The following is a 24,210-nucleotide window of genomic DNA, read 5'->3' as shown; positions in this document are numbered from 1 at the left end:
GTTATCCACACATGGTCTTTATTTACGGTAATATCATTATCTCTTGTAACTTCACTTGAATCAAGCTTAACGTTTTGAACGTCTATAACACTTAAGCTTGCGCCAAAGCGTTTTTACTTTTAGGCATGTCAGCGCAGGAAGTCGCTAGCAGCATGCTCAGAGGGGGCCATTTCGTGACACTTTATTTTCACTGTTTTTTTAAAAAATGAAATGAAAATGAAAATGAAAATGAAAATTGTTTTATTTCCTTGTAAGCTTAGTCTACAAATTGCCATCAGTGGTTGGGACTTCCTTTTAGGTGAATGTACCCGTATCAGGATGCCCCGCTCTTCTATAAATATAACAGTCTTTTTTATTTAGGAAATACTGTTGTTTTAATATATTTATTCTAAGATTTACATTTGTTTACTTTTTGTGGAAGAGCCATATCTCTTAACACACATATTATGAATATTTAAAAAGAGGCACAAAAGAGGTTACTTTAAATTACTGAATAAATTTTATGCATGTTTAGGTAACTATATAATAATATCCGTAGTAATATCGTTACTACTTTGAAAACATCTTGTACATTCATAATTATTTAATGTTGAAACGCAATAATTCTGCAGGTACAGTCAAGGGCATAAATATATATACATTCCCAAAGTTTCAAAAATATGTATACGCTCTTACACCTTAGACAATAAAGTCGTGTTCACATATTCTTGAGCCATCTGTCTGGATCGATATTTTTGCCTTCGACTGTACGCAACACATATCATATAGTTATGACATTTTCTTAAGTACCACATGTTTGGTATTTTTCTTATGATTGGCAGTAGAAAATATATTTTTTCCGCATACGATGTTGTTGGAAGTTGGTTGTGTTGTAATTTAGCAGATTCTGATAAAAAAAGGGGAAAAAAGTCGCAAAGTAAAACTAAAAAATTACAGAACCCATTGACTTAAAATCCTCAACAGCTACAGCAACTTTTCACATTATGTAGTCATAAGCCGTTTAGCGGACTTACTTATACTTAATGTAAATTGCATTCTGTAATTTCAATTTACAAGAGTAGCTTCGAAAAGGAGAAATTATTTAAATTATTTCGTCAAGGTCCCTTGAAAGTCACATGATTCATAATGATAAAGTCCGTTCATTTTATTAATAACTAAGCTTCTAGTGCGTGGAATGATGATGATGGTGATTGATTTAAACTACCCTATGTTCTTCCCGGGGTCTCAAACTACCTCCATACCAAATTTCATCTTAATCGGTTTAGCGGTTATTGTGAAGATTAACAGACACAGACCTGACAGATCGATAGAGATACTTTCGTGTTTATAATATTATTAGGGATTTAGCATAAATGCGTAGGACGTTTTTTTAACTTTATTGACCCTAAGAAAATGTTCTTACAAGATAAAATGGAATAATTTTCATTTTTTAAATAATGGCTACACAATTTACTGAAAATAATGAAACTACATCTATTCATTTTACGTCTTGGACAATCTTCGTATAACTCAAAACAGGTATATACTTTTGAAATGAGATTTCGCAAATATTCATACACCCACACATTTCAGACTTAATTTAAGCAATCCAGTCTTAATTTATCATTTAAATTCAGATCTCATTTTGCCGTAAAGTACTCTTAAAATATTATAAAACCCGTTACACTAATTTGGCCCTTAGTACAGTCGTTTAGAATTAAGTTTCAGCATGAATACAAAGTTTAATACGTAGGTACCTGCTTCAATTATGACAATTTAAGTTTACAACTCTACTGAATAAGCGAACCTAAAGCTTGCACAATTTACCACAAAATCTTAGTCGCTAAGTATGTTCTCAGAAAACTCATAATAAAATTCGCAAATAAAAATACCAACGTTCTAATTCATAACGTCAATAGGTCTAGCTTTTAGAATATTAAGCCATTATATCACAATGAGATCCTCAATTTACGTTGAGGCATAAAATAAAAATACGACCTATATGCACAAAGCAACCAATAAAGGGAACAATTTCAGTTATTTATGCCGTTGTATTATCATAGCTCCCATAGTTGTGACTTTATTCTCTCTCCATTGCGAGCGCGCTCAGTTTATGAGCGGAATATTTCGGATTCTCATGCCGACTCAGCAGTTTTCAGCCCAACTCTAACACAATGATTTATTGTTTCAGATGCCAGCGATGTAGCGGCGCAATCACAAACTGCGAAAACGTGAAAAGTGTCCGATATTGAGTTCCAAACTCGTCCCATCCCTGACAACTCGCGCGTGAAACAGTTGCGTTAATTCGTTATTCAAAAATGTGGCAACGTGATTGGTTTACGCGATCGGCGAGTTCTTGATTAGTGATGTGCCGTGTCGATAGTGGTTATCGTTAGTGAGATGGCGACTATGGATTTGACGAACGAGGTGGTCCGCTTAAGGGCTGAGCTCGAGAAAGTCTCGACTGAAAGGGACATGCTTCTATGCGAGGTGTCGAACCTGCGCAGGGAGCTCGAGCTTAGCGAGTTGAAGAACCTGCAGGATGACAGGTGAGTGAATTGCAACTAATGACGTGTCTGAAATAGAGATAATAGCGGTGGAGTGGGGGGTGTTGGGTGTACGTATGGGGTTGGTTTCCGCACAAACAACGGGCGCGTCTTGTAGGCCCTTTCAAAGGCTCGACAGTTCGTCGGGGGCTCCTCACTTCGTGCTACATAGCTGGTACAATTTAAAGGATGCATTCGTTTGAAATATGTTTTAGGTTTTTTTATATTACAGTGTTTATGGCGTTTTTTTTTTAATAAAAAAATAATGAATACCAAAAACCACGTAGTATGTAGTTAATAGTAAGTGTAATGTGTATGTTAGATTTTCCTGTATTTTGGGATTATCCTTTTATTCGAACCCTTTTATCCTTTTAGACTAGCAAAACACGTATCCTTAGATCTTATATCTGTCTTTTGCAGCTTATCATATTAACAGTAATGGCTTTAAGCAATATAGTATCCCATATCTACTTCAAAGCTCATTGTTTTCGAGATATTTGGCATCAAAGTTAAATAATTTTAGGCAAAAAAACTGGTTTTCAGGCCATAAATTTTGTGTTCATATTTGGGGGGGTATAGACAATTAACCTACCGCGCTTGTCCAATGCGTGTTGGCAGGTGAGCAGTGAGCCTCCTGACACGACTCGCGGGCGCCGCCGTTGATGGACTAGCCATTCCTCCGCCGCCACCCTAAGTCAATATCCTGCTCTGATATTGACTGTCCGACCAAGCAACAGAACACTATGCCCTAGCCAATTCTCCTTCCAGGCGCGTCAGGAAAAAGAGGTCGAAAGACGGATTGAAAACGCCTGGAAGAGCTATTGGTCCATGAAACACCTGATGAAAGGTAATCTTCCGATGTCACTCAAACGGAAGCTCATGGACATGTGCATACTGCCAGTTCTAACCTACGGTGCACAGACTTGGTCTTTGACCAAAGCTCAGAAGTCCAAACTCGGGGTTTGCCAACGAGCCATGGAGCGTAGCATATTAGGTGTCAAATTGGTGGATCGAGTCCGGAACACCACGCTGCGCTCCAAAACCCAAATCGTCGATGTAGCTCGGAAGGCGGCCAAGCTAAAATGGGACTGGGCTGGTCACGTCTGTCGAATGCCGAATGAGTTGTGGGGCAAAATCGCCACAGAGTGAGAGCCCGAAAACTCAAATCGGGGACATGGCAGACCCCGCCGGCGATGGCGGGATGAACTAGACTCCTTTTTGAAGGAGTGGCCAGACACAGCACTGGACAGAGATCTGTGGAGGAATTGGGGGGAGGTCTTTGCCCAAATAATAATAATAATAACTTTTGTGTTAATTAGTTTAAAATTAAAACCTTAGACAAATCTTTAGAGACGTCAAAGACGAACCCAAATACGTAGATTTCGTATATTTACGTAAAAAAATCATATAAAAATAACCATTCATCTTCTTCAAAATCCAGTAGACAAAAATGGAGGTTAAAGATTATATCCGTTAGACAGTGTTTAAAAAAATCATAAATAAATAACTATTCATCTTCTTCAAAATCCGGTAGACAAAAATGGAGGTAAAAGGTTGAAGAACCGATATCCGTTTGTCTTTTAATTCTATCTGTAGTGCAAAAGTAGAAGATACGATTCAAAACTTGTCAAAAATCGATGAAAACCTCGGGTAGCCGGGCTAGCACATGGTTGGCGCGACAGTATCTCGCCGCGACATAGACTACCCGTCCCCCTTTAATTCATACAGTTAGTAAAAGACCGGTAGTCTATCTCGCGGCGAGATACTGTCGCGCCAATCATGTGCTCGGCCTACAGGTAGCCATAAGGCACGTCACTTAGCGTAGAAATTACCTATTCTTCTACTAACTTCTATTGTCGGCCCTTAAAATTAAAATCGTGGGCACCTGACTTTACCTCACATAGGCTCTTCATTCCGCGCAGCTGACCGCTACCTTAGATTACGTACTGACAGATGTTTACCAAATTATATCGCTCCCGCTTTCGCTTATTAACCCGCTCGCTCTCCTAACTTAAACCGCGAACACGCATGCCTATTACTCCCATTGTCGTCGGCTGAGTTTCCGACGTGTCTGACGTCAGAAGGTCCTTTCCCACTCTCTGAATAGGCCCTTAAAAACGCTGCTGACTCCATTTTTCCGTTATATATTTTTTTCCACCCTGAATAAATTATCGGGGAAGCACCAAGGGAGGTTTCGGGATTGTTCAATTATTATTTTTATTCAATTACGCGAATGTTGAGCGTGGGGATTAATTAGTTTTCATCAGCTTTTGCATACAATCGATATTTATGAACAAGCTTTATTTGGCAGCTTGTTATTATACTATTTTTGTTTGGAAAAGTAAATGTATTTTACAGTAGGTAGGTCCCATTACCATCATCTCCTCCTGATAATCCTATTTAATGAATGATTTGTTTATTTTTATGATAACTCGCGGAAAGCGCCATTTGGTAAAGTGGAACTTCTTATTATAAAAAAATAAACGATGTATAAGTGACCATAGTTTAAAAAAATATAACTAAAAACAGTGCCCATCAAAAGGACTTTATTGATTCCATATTTGTAATTGTTTTTTGTAAATTTTGGTTAATTGTATTGCTTGTAAAAATTGACATGTAAAAGTGCCCCTGTGGCCTATTTGCTAAATAAATGTTTGATGTACACTAAATACTAAATAACATGTCTTCCATAATTCTAAAACCTGTTTCTTATTTATATAGAAATTTCTGAAATATGTACAGTCGACGAAGCTCCATGTGACTTGTTTAAATGATAGCATGTTATGAAGAGATGCAAACTACAACCCTCGGTCTGGGAGCGGAAGGCAGCGCAGCGGCCCGAGTGGCGGCGCCTCATTCACGATCGAGTCACTGATTTCGAGACTGAACGCTGCAGTGAGCTCGACAGGAAACGAGATGAGCTTAAGGCTCGGCCGCCAACCTCGATTTGCTACAACTATGTAGGTGGTGCGCTGACGTGCCCAAAATGTGCTCGAATATTTAGCAAGAAGATAGGGTACGTGAGCCACCTAAGGGCGCACCAGAGAGCGGATCAGCTACACGCTAATAACGCGAATTAAAAATTGCCTACTCCAGAGCACACAGTCGCTGTGGCCGAAATCGGTCAAGAGAGCATCTTCATCATCATCAGCATGTTATGTAACGCTAGCAAGTGAACTTGCCGCGTCGTGAACATGAGGCACTTTCAGGAAAAGCTGCAGCTACATGTACGATTTCAAGCTGACATAACCATGTTACATTTTATATATACATACTATTGAAAATATATAACTATATAAATTAGTTGGCTTGGATTTTGTCTGACTGCAAAACTCTCAAAAGTAATATGCATTTATTCACACAAGTGTGTTGTGTGAGTGTTTTGGCAGACCCGTGTCGTATCACTGTATTTGTATTCTCAAGAAAACTACAAAAAAAAGTTGCGTCCCAGGGTGAGGGATATAAATTTCCCACTATGGGCCCATGACTATCAGTCTGCTGGTTCTGCCGGACGGTAACGGTATCGGTCTGTCAGTTAGAACAAAAAATTGACAGTTCCGAACAATTGCAGGCCGATATCGTCCGGCGGACTGCGGACTGATAGTCAGTGGGCCCCTTAAGACTGATATTCGATTGTCATTTTTGAACTGTCAGCCTGGTAAAGGGTTAAAAAGGTTAGTACCTAAGTATAGGTGATACAGTTTGGCCTTTATAATTTTTATTATGGAAAAGAAGATTTTATGGGTACTATTCTGACTGTACTTTCATTTAAAGTAGACTGCGAAAACAGCGATAACGTTATCAATAACCGTTATTTCAAAGGCAATTGGAATATGCGGGCGAAAAACAATATATGTTCATTTCATAAAGCTTTAAAATACGAGAGAAATGATGGATGTTTCACAAATGACAATCGTGGGTGTGTCAGATGACTGACGTTCAATGAATTATGTTTGTGATTTATTAGTGATATGTTCACGGCTTTACACATGTTACTAGGTAGTTATAATCGGGTTATGGTTACACATATTTTCTTCCTAATAAATCACTAATGATTTATTTTATTTGTGATAGAATCGGCAGTCTATGTATTACGCGGTCACGGTCAAATGGGTTCGGTAAAAAAATCTTATTTCACGAACAAAGTAAAATAAACACTTGTGTCCTAAAAAAAACCTTTTTAGGGTTCCGTACTCAAAGGGTAAAAACGGGACCCTATTACTAAGACTCCTCTGTCCGTCTGTCTGTCACCAGGCTGTATCTCATGAACCGTGACAGCTAGACAATTGAAATGTTCACAGATGATGTATTTCTGCTGCCGCTATAACAACAAATAAAAAGTACGGAACCCTCGGTGGGCAAGTTCGACTCGCACTTGTCCGGTTTTTTTTTTAACTATTTTTATATTTTACTCTTTTTCTAAGAGTTTTGATTATAGTTAAACACACTGGACATAGCTTTACTTATAAATTCACCACAGATCAGTTACAAAGTAATATATAATATAATATAAATTAATCTATTCCCTAAGCAACCCTATTTCCCAAAGGTCTGTATATCAAGCTAGGTCTCGAGCCAGACTTAAGTACCTCTACATAATACAGTGTAGTCCAGAATAATATATAAACAATTAAACTGATTGATATACAGGTTGCGGTTTTGATAGCGCAATTCTACTATATAACAGTTTTAGATCTTTCCTAACTTTTTACCCGACAGCGCAACGCAAAGAAGGGTAATGTATGTATGTTTGTTCCTTTGTGGGCCGATTTTAATGATTCTTACGTCAATCGATTTGCCACGACAGTAAGTACCTAGTTATGTCGAGAAGAGGGTATCACTTAGTAGGTATTAAAAAAAAATAGTATAAAATCGCTTTATATTTGAAATACCATTTAAGGTCTATGACGATTTAATTTTTAGTAATCGCTATCGGGTTTATTAATTTTTTCTAATTAGGCAAGTACCTATATCGTACTCGTGCATATACTTCTGTAATCTCTAACCGCCCAAAGATCTAAACTTGCCAAGACTTATGCAAATTATGCAATACAATACAATACAAATACTCTTTATTGCACACCTCAATAAAAAACAATACAGAAAGAAAACAGCAACAGAAGTAGAGGTAAACAACAGGCGGTCTTACCGCTACAAAGCGATCTCTTCCAGACTACCTTTACGTAGCGGAAGTCGATAAATTTGCAATTTGAGATATCATAAAAGAAATAGTAGATTGTGTCACAAGGGAGCAAAATGACATATTTACGGCGAGGGCGTACATTGAATCCTGAATGAAGCGAAGGATTCTATAATAGAATCCTGAGCGTAGCGAGGGATTTAAAAATAGAATCTTGAGCGTAGTGAGGGATTCAAGTGATAACGCCTAAGATGGAAATAATTTTGCTTCCATGTGACACTTACTGTTTTTCACATCACCTATGAGGAAATTATTATGTTCCTAAATATTAATTTACCAAAAAAAATAGTACGCAAAAAAGAAAAAAAATCGTGTCCTAGAACAGAAAAGTGCCACTTTGATCCCTCCTAGCAGGAAGGAAAAGTGCCACTTTGATCCCTTCTAGCGGGGAAGAATAAGCCATTTTTCGAATAGGTGATGTAAAAACAGTTTTTTTTTCTTTGACTTCGTTTTTATAGGTCTCTGAACGGCTAGAAGTTGATACCTAATTAAGATTTCCATTACAAGTAACAGTAAAGTTACAGATAGAGTTTTATAAAAAAATTCGCTTTTTTTCATCACATATAATTGTGGAAATACCACTGCAAGAACTTTCATTTTTCCACAATAACACTTTATTAGAATATTTCGCTACCAATCCCGCGTCAATACACTCTGAACTAAGTCATCTACATGCAATAAGGACCGCTATTTCATCTTCGTTTGCCAACAGAATACAAAATCAAATCATCTAAAATTTAAGTCAGAAGCTTCTATAGTTGATTTATGTAAACTTTGTCGCAACGAAATCTAACTGTGAAATATAGGTAATTACTGTGAATCCTAACTTGAATAAATAAATCGGTTCATTCTAAACGGACAGCAGAGAATTTACTTTAAATGATTTACAGCAGTAAAAATGCGGAAAAAAAAACCGGACAAGTGTGAGTCGGACTCGCCCACCGAGGGTTCCGTACTTTTAGTATTTGTTGTTGTAGCGGTAACAGAAGTACATTATCTGTGAAAATTTCAACTGTCTAGCTATCACGGTTCATGAGATACACCCTGGTGACAGACAGACGGACAGCGGAGTCTTTGTAATAAGGTCCCGTTTTTACCCTTTGGGTACGGAACCCTAAAAAAAATGTGAAAGTTTAGTTTTATGTTATAAATTCATATTGTACGTAATTTTTTTGCCTCTCATGCTTGCGTGCGTGCGCATACCTCGCGATCTCCATGTAAAATCTAAGTAAATGCAGAGTGCGTTGGGGTAAGATTGAACGGGTTTTTCATGCGGGATAAGATGAAAAGTCGCCCGTAATGCTTCGGTATACGGACGATTTACCCCTCATGAGAAACCCGTTCAATCTTAACCCAACGCACCCTAATTAAAACAAGACAATTATCTTCGGCCATAAGAAAAACGATTACCGCCTACATGTAGGACAAAAACGACTTAACCTTACTGTAATCTACTTACGTCGTTTCTTCGACCACGTACACTAAGATGCCTGATTACCGACATTACGCACTGACTCGCTGAAACAAAGGTAGGCAATTTGCAAATTGATAGATTGTCTTTTGACGTTATATTATTAATTGTTGCCATGATTGATGTTTAAGTCATACTTTATGCCACAATAAAATATCATTTGTCTACATTAAGTGCCTTTTTTGATGTATATAGTTCCCCAATCTTGATATCTAAATTTCTTTAGCGTGATGTAGAAAACGCTCTGTTGATAGAGCACCATCTAACGTGATATTTGGTAAACTTATAAACGTGATTAAACGTGATTGAAAATAAAGCAGCAATTATCGATAACACTTTCCTTTAGGTTGAAATGCAATCGAAATCGTTTTATTGGAAGAACTGTTGAATTTAAAATCGATGCCGACTCGAAACTCATTACGCAAGCCGAAGTTCCTTGTCTAAATAAATCGTCTAAATACGTTTTCTTGTTCCACAGTGATAAACAAGCGACCCGTTTGATGAAACACGTTTAATGGAGCCTATAGACGCTTGCAGCTCTTAAAGAGTCATATGCATTGACATCGATCTTAATATCACTAACATCTTGTTATTTCCCCTTTTGGTGCCATTTTGAAAGCGCTTCAGCTCTATATTCCAGACACATTTCGGTATCATCTATCATTTTAAAATACGGATTGTAGCTATTCTTTCGTATTTGTAATGGCTTAAAACCTTTATAGCAAAACCTGCTTAAAGTCAAGGTACTCAAGGTTTATTTTTGATCTTTAAGAGAATTCAAAACACGATACCCTGCAGTGCGTCGAATGCAGTGGAAAACGAAATTTATTAATACAGTTGCTTCTGCGATCGTCTGAAACAAACTTTTTGTTTTACAATACATGTTTTGCCGTGTGGTGTCGAAATTTTACATTTTACATTTCATCTTGTTAGAAGTTTGCGAGGTAACAGATGACGAAGAATTAGTAAAGTTTGATTTGCATGGCATAGAATTTTAAACTTTGAACCTTTGCTTAACACACATTAAATCGATATTATAACAAATAGAGTACTTAGTATATATATGCCAATTAAATAACGAAGAGAAATCGCTCCAGAATCCACCATTCAACCACAGCTATGATCAGACTTCGAAAAATGTCCACTTTTTACGAAAGGTATATAATCTTCTTTGTGATTTTTGTACTTATAACTTGTCTAGAAATTTGAAGTTTATGTAGGTATACGATACGAAATATTTACGCCGCGTATAGGTTTCATATAAAATATCCATTCAACGTTGCCTATCGGTCTAATATAATGAACGGGCTAATACACTAAACGAAGCAGGTTGAATGATCGAATCATGTGAGAGGTGATTCGACATAATATCAAGGTTTCCGACATAATGTAAAGCTTGACCGGTAATATATGATCATTGTCAAGAGGGCGCTGTTATTCTCATGTATAGGTTGACAGTTCAGTAAAGTATGAAAAAATTAGTTCCAGTGAAATTCCGCAACATGGCGCGTGATCATATATTCCTGGTCTGCCTTTACTAACTTAGAAAGATATTACGACAGTTCTTACATGAAATCAAAAATTATAACTAATTGTTTTGGAAAATTCTTGATAGCGATAATAATTACGTAATGTGATAAAACGTGTCGAATTACGCCCCATAATTGATCGAAGCCCGAAACAGATGCCCTACCGCGAAAGACGAAATTCGAAATGTCTTTGTCTGCTTCTCTATCCCTGTAATATGCAATATGCAAGACCGATAGAGAGGCAGATAACGTTTTTACATTTTTCGATGTAGACGGTAGGCGTTAAGGTAGCCAGACTGTTTTTTTAGTGAAAACGAAAGTCCTCAAAAGCTCCTCGGAGCCAAGGTTAACAAGATGACGTCAAACTGCCCACGTAGGTTATGGTTTATAACGGAGTGGCTTTCATGCGCGGTTATGTCAGCAGTGACAGTTATGCTATAATAGTTTAATGATCTGCTAGTTCGGTGCGAGATGTTTTGATTGTTTAAAATAAGCTCGTTAGATCAAATTGTCAAAACGAAAGGTTACCTGTTAAATGTTTGCAGTTGGAAGTGTCCCTATTTGGTAACAACAAATAGAAGTAAAAATCTTTTAATTTTAAACGTAATTTACAAGCCTCTAATTTTTTATAAATCACACCACCACGGTTGCTTATTATATTATGTAATATCCAACCAGTGTTTGCTTTCCTTTGCTGCAGCCTGCAGCTTATTCCACGACCATCATCTTTCGTTTCTTCATTTACTTGAAGTCGGATCCCCAGTTATCTTATCACTCGTTTTCTTTTTATCCTTACGAGTATCATCATCTATCTCATCAGTCCATAGTCGTCTTTCTTGGTCTATTTCTATTGCTATATACATAACAGACAGGGTGTAATCATGTGCCTAAAAATAAATGAGATTTGATCTGGTGTTGCCATGGGTGCCACGTCCAGTTCCAGGCTATTCATACACTATAAATAAACAATCCATCAGCAATTCAACACACTGAAGCATTGCCTAACGTCACGCGTTTCTACTGAAACCGAACCATTGTTCCATTACGCAATGTTTAGGTAATTTCTCTTTCATAGCACTCGCTATGCAAATCAGAGCCACCGTGAAGTGTGACATGCAAAATAGCCATGTGCACTTAGAAAGTGCGAGTGATTCGGTAGTTCTGGATATTAAGCGGGGTTAAGAGAGCGTTAAATCAGCCTGCACTGCCTATGACGATCTTTTTCATTCTATCTTGATAATTTTAAGAGAAATAGGTGCTTGAGTTTTTACTTTAATTTTCCCTAAGACGTTTACAATCGTAACATATAAGTATCTTGTTTTAGACTTGTCTCTTGTCTTTGGTCTAGGTATCTATAGCGCTTATGTGCCGTTAATTTATTTCACCCGCAAGCGTCATTATTCTATAATCTCCACTTCTATAGTCATCTAACACTTTTTTCCAACTTTTTTTCCAGAGAATCTTCTTTCAATGCTTGATCTTTTGGCAGGTGGCCGACAATTTACCCGCATTATATGTGATCACCATTCTTCAACCAACAACTAGAATAAAACAAGCCTGCGTTTGAACTTAAACTGCATTGTATCATTTGTATCTCGTAATGTTTTCAAGAGCAACCAAGCTAGTATTTCAACAATTCTTTCTCACCAACAACTAAGCGGCTGACCGACATCATCTTTGTGAACTTTAATAATAATGTTGCTTAAGACCGCAATTCATTACATTAGAACCGCAGACCTTAACCCCAGTTGCTTCACGTGACCCCTGGACCTGATGACTTGATGATTAAAATTGCACTTAGTCTTATTGTTGGTTGATTGAGACATCGTCCATTGAGTGGATTGAAATAATGATGATATGTGAGCTCTCGCGATGTTAAAGTGAAAACATATGTTTCAATCACGATGATATGAATGATGACTGAAAAGGTTGAATGATGCGCGATTTAACTACACTATTAGACAAAATTCTCGACCGTGCTTAAATTTATTGAATTTTATACAGAAATTCAATTCAAAACATATTTGACAGCAGGCGTCTGCAAACTTTTTAGAAAAACAGCTATCCGCATTAAAAATCGCCATTGGAACCACAAAGAGCTAAACCTGATGGTTTTAATGGTCTAAGACCTGTGAGAGTTAATTTTTTGGTGACCTGAAGATCCGTAAATAATAGTACTTACCTCCAAAGACTATGCTTTACCCAGAAACCTTTAAAAAATATCAATATGGAGATGAAGTTCTCAGTCCGCTCTAAACGAGCGAGTGCATTTTATGAGCAACTCTAAAACAGCACCTCAGTCACAATTTTGAAATCTTTCCGTATCGTGAGATTTTCACTTTTCTTTCTGTAACATGCTAAAATTAGTCAGTGGCCGAAGCAAGCCGAACTACTCATTTTGAAATTGTATTTATCTGCTTACTGTACGTAGGTTTTGTTTGTACATTTTTTTTAAATTAAAGCCAATCAACTGATATATCCATTGAGAATTTGAGACCCCACCAGAAGGTTATATCCGTCGTCACGTCAACGATAGCGTAGGTTTTTAAGTGGGCGAAGACACAAAGGAAATATAAATAGCAACACATTTCCGTTTAGTAACAAATATGATAAGTGTCAATAACCGAAATTCAACAGGGAATCAAAAGGAAGTTCTCTTACAATATTTATTGGGACAAACATAGGACGTATAATAGGCAAAGGATATATGATTCCTGTTGTTTTGATGCCTGTTATCTGATTCACAAAACATTTTGACTCAACTTTGCGTGATATATTTTCCTGCAAGCTTATTTTCATTCACCGGTTCCTTGTCTAAGTCGGACGGCATTACAATATTATAAAGTATGTAGATTGTTAACCAAGGGATGAAAGGCACTCATTTCTGACCAGAAATTGTGTTAAAGTGCAATACCTAGTTCGAATCATAATGGGTGACGTTCACCCGAGTTAATATATAAGAGGAAAGTAAAATACAAAACGTAAGCGCTGGTGGCCTAGCGGAGAGCGTGCGACTTTCTTTTGAGATGTTTGTGTGGCGATATCGATTTAGCATTGGGGTAGGAACTAGGAACCCGCCGTTGAAACATGTTAAAATAGATGGATGAGAAAAATTAAGCAAATGATGAAATGTGATCTTGCTTTTATAATATTAATGGCTTTCAGTCGTAAGATCAGTTTGATAAGTATTAATAACAACATATTATTTGTTCAATTTCGTAGTTAAACAATTAGCATGTCACTTATTGACAGTAATTTTTTAGCACCATAGAAAAAGTGTCTACTTAGCTGTTTAGTTGTTAACGCACCTTTCAGGTATTTTGACGAAGGGTTATTTCAACAATTTAAAAGTGCTTGTTGCTAGGCCTATTTGAATAAAGATTATATTGACTTTGACTTTGACTTTGACTATGGTAAAATAACTCATATGATATTGAGTATAAATCAATTTTGCTCAGGTATAACTAAAAATTATACTAAATTTTCTATCTTAGTTATGTGCCATGTAAACTAACACAAGGTCATGGTTGCAATATTTACCAAACCATATACGACGTCCATTTTAGTAAAAGTTAGTCAATTCACAATTCAGATAGCAAACAAACTGTTGAAATTTCAAACTTGTCAATGGTCTTGGAAACACCCACACTGTTTGCCATTATTTGCCATTGAACTATTTGGTAGAAGAAACGCGTGTTTACAATCGACTATAAAAGATATGTCATGTATGTCTATAGTTTTGAATTTTATTTGTTCTTAATAAGGTATAAAATGTACTTTTATCTGACGTCGGTAGTGTGCAAGGACATCTTTTGATTTCTGTAGCTATAAATCTCCATCAGATAGTTTTTGTTTTAATGAATACTGCAGTCTCCGAAGCAGGAATGAGGTCGAGACCCTTCACACCCTCCCAAAAGAGTGTCGAAATATCATCCATCCATACTTTTCTTCCTTAATTAATATTATATCTGTACCGGGCATTGGCTGTTTGGAATCATCCTTGCAACGGATCGACTTAAACGTGCGTAAGTGCCCCGTTTTAAATATATTATTACTACTTAAACCCTTAATCTCAAAATGTTCAGTCTAAGTTTATTGACCCCAAAACATTTCTCTCATAAGATACTTTAAACAGGTGCGTTGAAAGGCTGGGTCAAGAGTGTGTGCGTTTTCTAAGCAACGTCGGTAAAAGTCTTAAAAAGCTTTTCGCCTGTGCTAACGTACGTACGATCAGGTTTGGTTAAGGCGAAGCTGTGGTAATATGAGGCCAAGTAAACACAAAGGAAACCCAAGACCAGTTGAAGCGTTGTATAAATAATGCTGGTTATTGCGAAGTATTGCTACAAGATCTTTTTAATCATCAAGCTAGTATAACAAAAAGAAAAAAGTTATTTCATATGATGATCAATACGTTTTCTGGTATGATCGAAATTTTTTCATATTATGTTACATTATAGTATAAAAAATTACATTACAAATTTCTGACTATTGACCTATTATGTTTAAATTTATTTATCCTTTCAGTCAGATTTTGTTATTACTCCCGTCCAATCTGTGTATCTTGTTCACGGCCACTTCTCTAGCTGCAATCAAAACTTCCATTCAGTGTTCATCATACGCTATTTCATGATTCAAAAGGATTACATCCCCTGAATACGTCGGTAACATTTAAAAATGGGCACATTAATTTTTGTGTAGCAATAATATACGAGTACTAAGGAAGTAACCTAACTCTTCTTCTCTTCTTAATAATAATAATGAAACTTCCGTCTGATACAGATATATTATTTTAATTGTCCTTATTATAGAGCGAAGCATGTCGAACAATTTGCGGTTTAAAATACGTGAGTGACTCTTGACACTGTAAATAGCATTCCATTATCACCTTCAATATAGTAATAATAGTAAAGGCGAGGTTACAAACTAGGTATCAAGAATTTAGGCTGTGGGATGTGTGACACTAAGATATTTGCTTTAATATATTAAATAAGTAATACAGTAAGTACAATAACTAATTAAACTTTAACTTACCAATCACCCATAAGCTTATTCTTTCAATAATCTTCTTCTTATTCCTGCCCTTATCCCAGCTTATCTGGGGTCGGGCCTCTTGTGCATCGGCGCCAGGATATTCTATCCCGGGTTGTCGTTGGTTTAAGTTTCTGGGCTTTTAAATCCTTTTCTACAGTTGACCACCAGGTGGCTGGTCGTCTGCCTCTTCCTCCAGATTGTGTACTGATATTGAGTACAGTTTTCACGGAGTAGCTATCATTTCTGCGCATAATGTGACCATACCAGCGAAGTCTACTTTCTCTAAGTTTATCTGCTACTGGCGCTACTTTGAAAGATCCTCTGACTTAATATTCTTTCAATAATGAACCGATAATGGTACCTGTTTCGTAGACGCAGCACGTAAGAAAGCAAAAACTTCACCTTAACAATGCCTCACTCATCAGTATGCAGCGTTCTCGCGTCCCCAATAAGCTGTTCGTTAAAAAAATATATGGACGTATAAAAAACACATGCACTCGAAAATAATTGGGGCACGTGCTCGCACTTCCTATGTGCTGGGATTGTTTAGCTGTTTTATAAGAAATGAGGTGTACTCTTGTACAATCAGCAATATAATTAGAACCTTAATACCAAGGAAAAAAGTATAAAATGTATCTGAGTGAACTGTGTACTGCATATGAGATTATTCCACACACGCTATATGAATTTAGCTTACGCTATATGAATGAAGTTCGAAATGAGGATTTGCAATCAAATATTTACAAGGAAGTACTGCACGACTGTGATGATAGTTTTTATGTCGTTTATCGCTGTGGATATGATTGAGACAAGACGCGGTGGCTATTTCTAGATACACTCTTGTTTCATCCAGGAAGTAGAAACTTTGACCCTTCATTTTATTTTTTGTTCTTCATTTTATTGTAATAATATTTGACAAGGACCGAAATTTATAACCTTTAAAAATTTAACTACATAAACAATACACTCTTTTTCTTTTTGGGCAATAGTGTAAAAATAACATCTACTTACCATTCAACAGTTTTCAAGAAAAAACTAACAAAAATCTTTTCACCGAAAATACACTCAATGTATTCGTCAAATCCGTCTCTAAAAAAATTATTTACTGAGCTATAAAATAATGTTCTTCAATAAAAAAAACAAGATTTGAAACTCTAAAAAGGCTGACTGCGCAAATCAAATGAAGGGGTTTATTTCGCGTTGGACCTCAGGGTTCGGCTTTAGATGCACTTAACCCGAATTTATGTGAAAGTTCTCTAAAGGTCAAACATCGTAAGACTTCCCACATGTATACACATAAAGATGTGATCTGGATAGAGATAAATGTCCCGATCATTCCCTTGGCCTTAAAACAAACAGGAAAAAGGGAGGATCAGAATTTTACGAGTAAGTACTACCCTCAGCACTTACCCGGTTGTAAAACAAAGTTAAGCCAGCCTCACCTTTCGGTATACCAAGGGGCCAATTCTGATCATCTTATTTTAATCCCCGACTGGGGAGACTTGATCCTAGGGGAAACTTGGTCCTCTAAATTATAAAGTTATATTCAATTTAAAATAGATCCAAAATAGCAATTCTAACTTTGAGCACCAATGAGTGCATGCTATTAGTTTCCTAATGATACGACTGTGATTACATTTGGCCAGCACAAATCGCCCGTGAGCCACTCACAAAGCAATCACTTACGTCGCTCTTCTTTGTGCGCGTGAGATGCCTAACAAATGAATACGACTCACGGTCGTATCAAAACAAGGTTAAAACATAACAAATTTACAACAGAATTGGCCTCCAAATTTAGGTAGAAACATTCAGTGGCTCATTTCATTTTGTTAGCGCTTATGGAAGATGTTTCTGGGTGTAACCGTGGATGGGAAGGTAATCTTGTGCTTTGTTCGTAAATTAATCAGTTACTTTGGAAAACCAGTTTCTAAGCTTTTACTATCTGGAATTACTAGGTTACAATTTTTTCCTGAACCTTATTAGCTTCACTTACCGAAAATTTAAGTTTTCATTTAGTTTCCAATCCTCCGTTATTTTTTTTTTCTACCTGATGAGATCTGATCTGTTAAGATCTTCACATATAACTTCTTTAACTTCTATAGATATTAATTCGACTGCATACCAGTTTCGCCATTATGCAGCCGTGTTAGGTATTCTGAAGCAAGGATTCCCAAATTGGCTAACCAAAGCTAAAAGCACTTAGCTAGGTCGCTTGAGCGGGTTGAGCGCTCTAAGTGCTGAACCTTTATAAGCATTAGCAATTAAGACAATAATCTTCATTCTCAAATTGTTATTAGGAACGATTTTACTTTACCCATTGTTACAAAGAGTTTTATTTTCCTCACTTTCAATGTTCTATTTCGTCGCACTTAAACTATCGTGAGACATATTTCAAAATAATAATAAAAAATAATAATAATAATAAATTATAGTGAGTAAAAACCGTACTCATAAATATTTTGTTCTATTTCGTTTTAATTTTCGTATCATAATTTTTGTCTTCATGTTCATGTTTGTCAATTTTGTCAACCAAAGAAATTTGGATATTAAATTTTTTCAAGTTTTCTCCTTAGACCTAAACATGACCAGTTCGCTACAATTTGATGTACAATTTAATTTAATTTAATGATTAATGAATATCTCTATTAAGACATATAAACATGATTAAGATATGACAAACATATTACTTAGACCGGAGTAAATATCCATTTATCGTAGTTAACTAGACCAACATGGCATGATGAAGTGTCGAATTTTCAGCTTCATATTGCACGGTCGTATATCAAACTATAGGGAAACGCCCACAAGGTCTGCATTTATCAGTTTATCGTCGAAGCTCAGAAAAAACAACATGATCACTCTGCATTTTCACCAGGTAAACTACCCGTCCCTCTTTAATTAATACAGTTTCGCGGGCGAGATACTGTCGCCCCCTCCTGTGCTAGCCCTGCAAAAAAGCTTCTGTCAACAAAATACTAATTGTATAAGGTGTTTAGCTGACTGTTTTTTAAACAATCATGTCCTAATTATATAGGTATAAATAGTTTTGCTATAGACTACCACCCTAACACCGTAAAACTCTACCTCCTATATCTAGGCCCAGTATGCTACAATGTCAGTTTCCGTGTTATGCTTAAACATAAAAATGAATGACACCAGCTAAATTTTCGTGCAGTTCCAATGTGCAAAATAAAAAAAGCAAAGTGGCGTTACGCACGACCAAATAGTAATGCGTTAATCACGTGCGAACTGGTAAAAAACACGAAGGCTTCAGTGACCGCTCAATTACAGAATGAAAATAAAACTGTGCATCGAACTGTATAATTGCTGAAGTTCCTTGATTATGTTGATGAGTGTAATTAGAAGACACAAAAAATAAACGCACAAGCTAGCGTGAAGTAAGATGACGGATATTCACGTCTACTTAATGTCAAATGAACGCATTAATACGTCAGTTGTCGGTTGTGTTTTTGTAATGCATATAATTCATACAGAATTTCTATAATCTTAAGAAAAAAAATTAAAGAATTAAATTCGTATTATGTTAAATGCCAGCACGCTGGTGGACTGGTGACATCACAAACTTGCAGCTTTTCTCAACAAGTGAAGAGGCTATCCTGTCTCGCGTCTAGGTCGTTTAGCAGCATACGCCCACAGTTCATCAACTCGATTGGTTTCGTGTTATAATAATATTAATGCCATTGTTGCTATAACTCCATAAGTCTCTTAACTCAGCTTAGTGTAAACTATATACCGTATTAAACAATATCCGAGAGTGGAAACAAGAAATTTACGAAAATTTTATACCAATTTTCCTTATGTGTTTAATTCAATTTAAAGTTGACGCTTAGTTGTCAGTGTCACTTATCACTGCCTCGCTCAGTGTCCCTAGTGTAAATTTAAGTCGATAGCGTGACAAGCGTATGCGTTTGCGTTATGTCTATTTTCGTATGGGATTTTGAACAGCGCGCCAAGAAGGACGTTTTGGAAACTCAAAATCCCATACAAAATGAAATTTACACTAGGGTTTCAGAATTCTCCTTTTCGTAGTGTGTGCGTGTGTAGTAATTTGTAACGCAAATTGTTATGGAGACACGAAAATGACATCAAAGTGAGAAATGTTGTGATGTGTTTCAGACTGGTTTCAGATTACTTACTAAACTTGACCTAGTAATATTCTCGTAACTTTACGAAGATGGAAGTGAGAGTGCTGAACAACTACAAACTTCCATTTGTATGTTCGAGTGATGATTGCGAGTGTTCCTATAGGAGGTAAGTTTTTTTTCTACGATGTACCTAACGACACCTACAGAGACATTTCCCAAAAACAACCGGCCAAGTTCGCAAAAAACGGCAAAGAAATCACGTTAGTTGTATGGGTGCCCCACTTAAATATTATTTTTATTCTGTTTTTAGTAATTATTTGTTGTTAGAGCGGCAACAGAAATACATCATCTGTGAAAATTTCAACCGTCTAGCTATCACGCTTCATGAGATACAGCCTGGTGACAGACGGACGGACAGCGAAGTCTTAAGTATATAATAGGGTCCCGTTTTTACCCTTTGGGTACGGAACCCTAAAAATAACGTCACATACCCGATACTTTTATGAAATGCCACAGCGTCGTGTTTCTTATGTAGCATATATAATCGGCGATTAAGTTCAGCCACAAAAATTTTGACTGATAAGTCAATTCGCAATTACAACTTCTCAGTGGAACATGGCGTTTGATACGTAGGGGGGACCCTTCAGTTTTTCGTTGTAAGTTCATGAGTTGTTAGGGATCCGTGAAATTTTAGGTTTTTCCTATTCAGAATCACGAGCCCTTTCGAGTCTACTAAGTAAAGAAAAATGACCCAGTTTTTTTGTTCCAATAACGCTACTTTTCTATAGGCTCTTGTATGGCAGTAGCGTTTTTGAAGTAAAAAATCTATAGGTAAAAATTGGGACAGTTTTTAGGACGGCTAGGCATAGACATAGTAGTAGTAGAATTTATAGACGCGCCACCGAGCGACTGGGGGTAAGAGAAAGAATATTCATGTAAAATTTGGGCAGCATAGGATTTTTTCTCTTTCTCTCTTATAAATGTCGGTATTTCGCCATCGCCTCCTACCACCCAGTCGGTGATAAGGACAAAGCATGGCACTATTTTCTCTTTCCTCTTATAGGAATCTCAGTAAGACTATCTTTCTCTATCAAAGAGTGTCAGGCCCTTGGGGCTAGGGGATTCTGAGTAGGAAAAACCTAAAATTTCACAAATCCTAAACATTAACTCATGAAAAAGTTACACTTCCGGCAGGATATGAACCCGCAACCTCCGCAATCCGCGCGTTGCTCTTAACAAATTGAGCTACGGAAGCCTACCAGAACCTTGCAAATCCTTCCATTCCTTCCCTTATGTATACACGCCTTTGGGGTGGCGTAAAGAAGGAAGGATTTGCAAGGTTCTGGTAGGCTTCCGTAGCTCAATTGGTTAAGAGCAACGCACGGATTGCGGAGGTTGCGGGTTCATATCCTGCCGGAAGTGTAACTTTTTCCATTTTTTCCTTTAATATAAAAATTTGGAGTATCGCTCGCAGACGTATCTGCATGTTAAAAAAAAAAATTATTAACTCATGAACTTACAAAGAAAGAAAAAAACGCCCAGGGGCGCCGGCAGGCTGCGTTTACACTAAAGATGTGTGAGGATGCATAGCGAGTGATGTGTTTGTTAAGAACCTATTTCATTTGTTTTCCTCGCTCAGCATGTAGAGATTCTATTGGTTCTTTAAAAACATGTCTCACACGTCTCTGAAGGAAACGCAGCCGTTATGCCTGTGTTGCCGCTTCAACGCATAATATTGTAACTATTCCTTATAAAACACGCCCTACTGTAGCAGGATGCGGATTGAAGATTAAAGTGCTTAATATTTACGCCATCGAGCGTATAATCCGTATTGTCATCTACTTTCGTAGGCCTCCTGTGTACTAACGCGATACCGCCTACAGGAAAACCGATCGAGTACAAAATATATACCACGTTATTACATTAAAACTTTCTTTAGGCGTGTGATAGTAAACCAGTTCTAACATATTCTCTATCGGCCCACCTTACAAGAAAAATTGGTAGTCAAATTTGAATCAATGGAATGAATTAAACTTGTTTAGTTTTAAAGTCGAACTAAACAAGACAGTGCGACTTCGAACCGGGGCCTATTCCATTTAATAAACGGGCTTACACAGGACATAACAGTAAATTATAAATAAACTTAAAAATAATAATATTATAAACTACAAATAAACTTAAAGTAAAGGCTTTATAAATATACGCCATTTAATAATGATTCAAATTTCATTGGAGGTAATTAGTATTACGACTGTGGGCCGCTAGAGGACATATTGTATGAAAAGCTAATAAATTATAAGTGCAAAAATTCGTCTTCGTTTATTACGACTTATACCACAAATTATATCTAAATATAGAATCGTTACACAAGTCATCACCTTTCCGCATCGTGTCCAAATCTTGAGACATTTAATCGCAGTGTTGACAATCCATTAATTACATTATATAATTTTGGCCATAATTTCAGGCAGTGTATTTATATCTGCGCTGACGACTTACCCCAGTTTCCAAAGCACGCAACAGCTAGAATCTGGTTTAGATTATGTAACGATATCACTGCTTTAATATTAGTATGCATTGCATATTTTGCCCTCCTTGTAATGCGAAACAAACTCGAGGGATTTGCCACAGCAGTGCTGGTTTATTGCTTGCAACGTACTTTTGCGGTCATTTATCATTACAACGGTAATTTGTTATTAATTATAATGATATAATTTATGAAGATGACAAAGTTGATAGCTCATTTTCAACTCAAATTCGCATTGTAAAACTCAGACTACCCAAAGTATCCTAATACATTACATTTGACCAGTCTTAAAATAAGATAAAATTTTGTATAATGACAATAAACAAGTACATAGTCCATCGCTTTCACCCAATAAACTAGATCACAACTTACATTCCATCAACTCTCAATAGTCCTTACACCCTTTCGGGTGCTGCCTCTGCATGCGTGCGTCCCATGTCACGGGCCAGGGCATCATCCGCTCGGTGTACCCCTTACATTTCATTAAAGTGTCAAAAGGGCCTTTACGTGTTGGCTTCGGCTCCGCGCTCGCCTCGCAAAGGCCCGGAACACCATTGTTCCGTAATGGGAAATATAAACAAGTACACAAGTTTGCTACACATGCCCCATGCGAGGGCACGTACTTATCATATATGAAAGGCTTACGCTCCAGTAGGAATTAAATTAATTATCAGGAATTTGATAAACGGGTCATAATAATTTTCGTTGTCTTGTTTTTTTTTTGTACCCAAAAAATATGTAACGGAATGTCATGTAACTATTGTTATTGATGTATTCTTCAGAAAGAGGTAGAGATAGGATACGTTAAGCTAAAGTAGCTTCTAATTGATCTTAACGATATTCAATATTTAAACCGAAATAAATGTCATATACGAAGGAAAAAATGACCAAAGCGTACAGTGTCCAGAGCTGGAATCGAACCAGCATCCCCCGTTTACCGGACAGGTGCCTGAACCACTCGGCTATTCGGACACGGTGGCATGGGTCCACCATCCATCCATAGGGTCCATGTGGGGATAAATAGTAGTGTGTCTACTTGAAAAAACACAATATAAATTTTCATAGAATATAATTTAATTTGTTCTTAGGGGATATTCAAGATTTTAGATAATACGTACTTTAATCTTCTTTTATTAATTTAAGTTAAGATTCTGCTATATTCACCACTGACTCTGCAACTTATAACCATTTCTCATTTGATTCAATTGATCATGTATATTTTGCGTGTTTGCTATGATAAAATATTAACAAAATATTTTTTTACAGGTAAGATCCCGAATGTCGCACCTACATTTCAAACCTACCTGATTTGGTAAGATCGAAACAGTATAAGTGCGGTTAACCCTTTAAAATTAATTAATTAACGTTGTTTCATAGGACGGATATAGATCAATTTTCTGGTTTAATTTAATTAATTTCTTGCCACCGTCAACGTTCCGTTCCGGCTATACTGGAGCCTGCCGGTATAGCTAGAGACGAAGGCAAGAGACCAGACGGGATGTCGTTGATTCCGTGGAAGATGGGACGTGTGCTTGTGTGGGATGCAACTTGTGTTGACACGCTAGCGCCGTCCCACCTCCACGGTACTACAAACAAAGCCGGCGCGGCAGCGGAGGCGGCCGAGGCCCTCAAAAAGCGCAAATACGGGAGTCTTGACACCAACTACAACTTTGTTGCATTTGGAGTCGAGACTTGGTCCGTGGGGCCCCGCAGCACACCGGCAATTGGCGAAACGGCTGCTGGATGGGATCGGGGATAAGAGAGCTGGCAGCTTCCTCGCCCAACGCTTGAGCATAGCGATCCAGCGAGGAAATGCTGCCA

General features: G+C 37.1%; 1 protein-coding gene across 3 annotated transcripts in view; it reads left to right on the top strand.

Moving 5' to 3' along the window:
• The window catches only part of LOC134751392 (IQ motif and SEC7 domain-containing protein 1), a 262,666-nt gene that overhangs the window by 152,327 nt on the left and 86,129 nt on the right, over positions 1-24,210 (top strand). For all 3 annotated transcript variants that reach the window (XM_063686772.1, XM_063686771.1, XM_063686775.1), the window contains one exon: positions 2,171-2,528. In XM_063686772.1, coding sequence (XP_063542842.1) covers positions 2,380-2,528 — 149 coding nt within the window. In that variant the 5' untranslated portion in view covers positions 2,171-2,379. The remainder of the gene's footprint in view (positions 1-2,170; positions 2,529-24,210) is intronic.

The sequence above is a fragment of the Cydia strobilella genome, chromosome 22 (assembly GCF_947568885.1).
Source record: "Cydia strobilella chromosome 22, ilCydStro3.1, whole genome shotgun sequence".
In the NCBI taxonomy this organism is placed as follows: Eukaryota; Metazoa; Arthropoda; class Insecta; order Lepidoptera; family Tortricidae; genus Cydia; species Cydia strobilella.
Note: the sequence above shows the minus strand (reverse complement) of the source record. Positions and strands in the feature narration are given on the sequence as shown.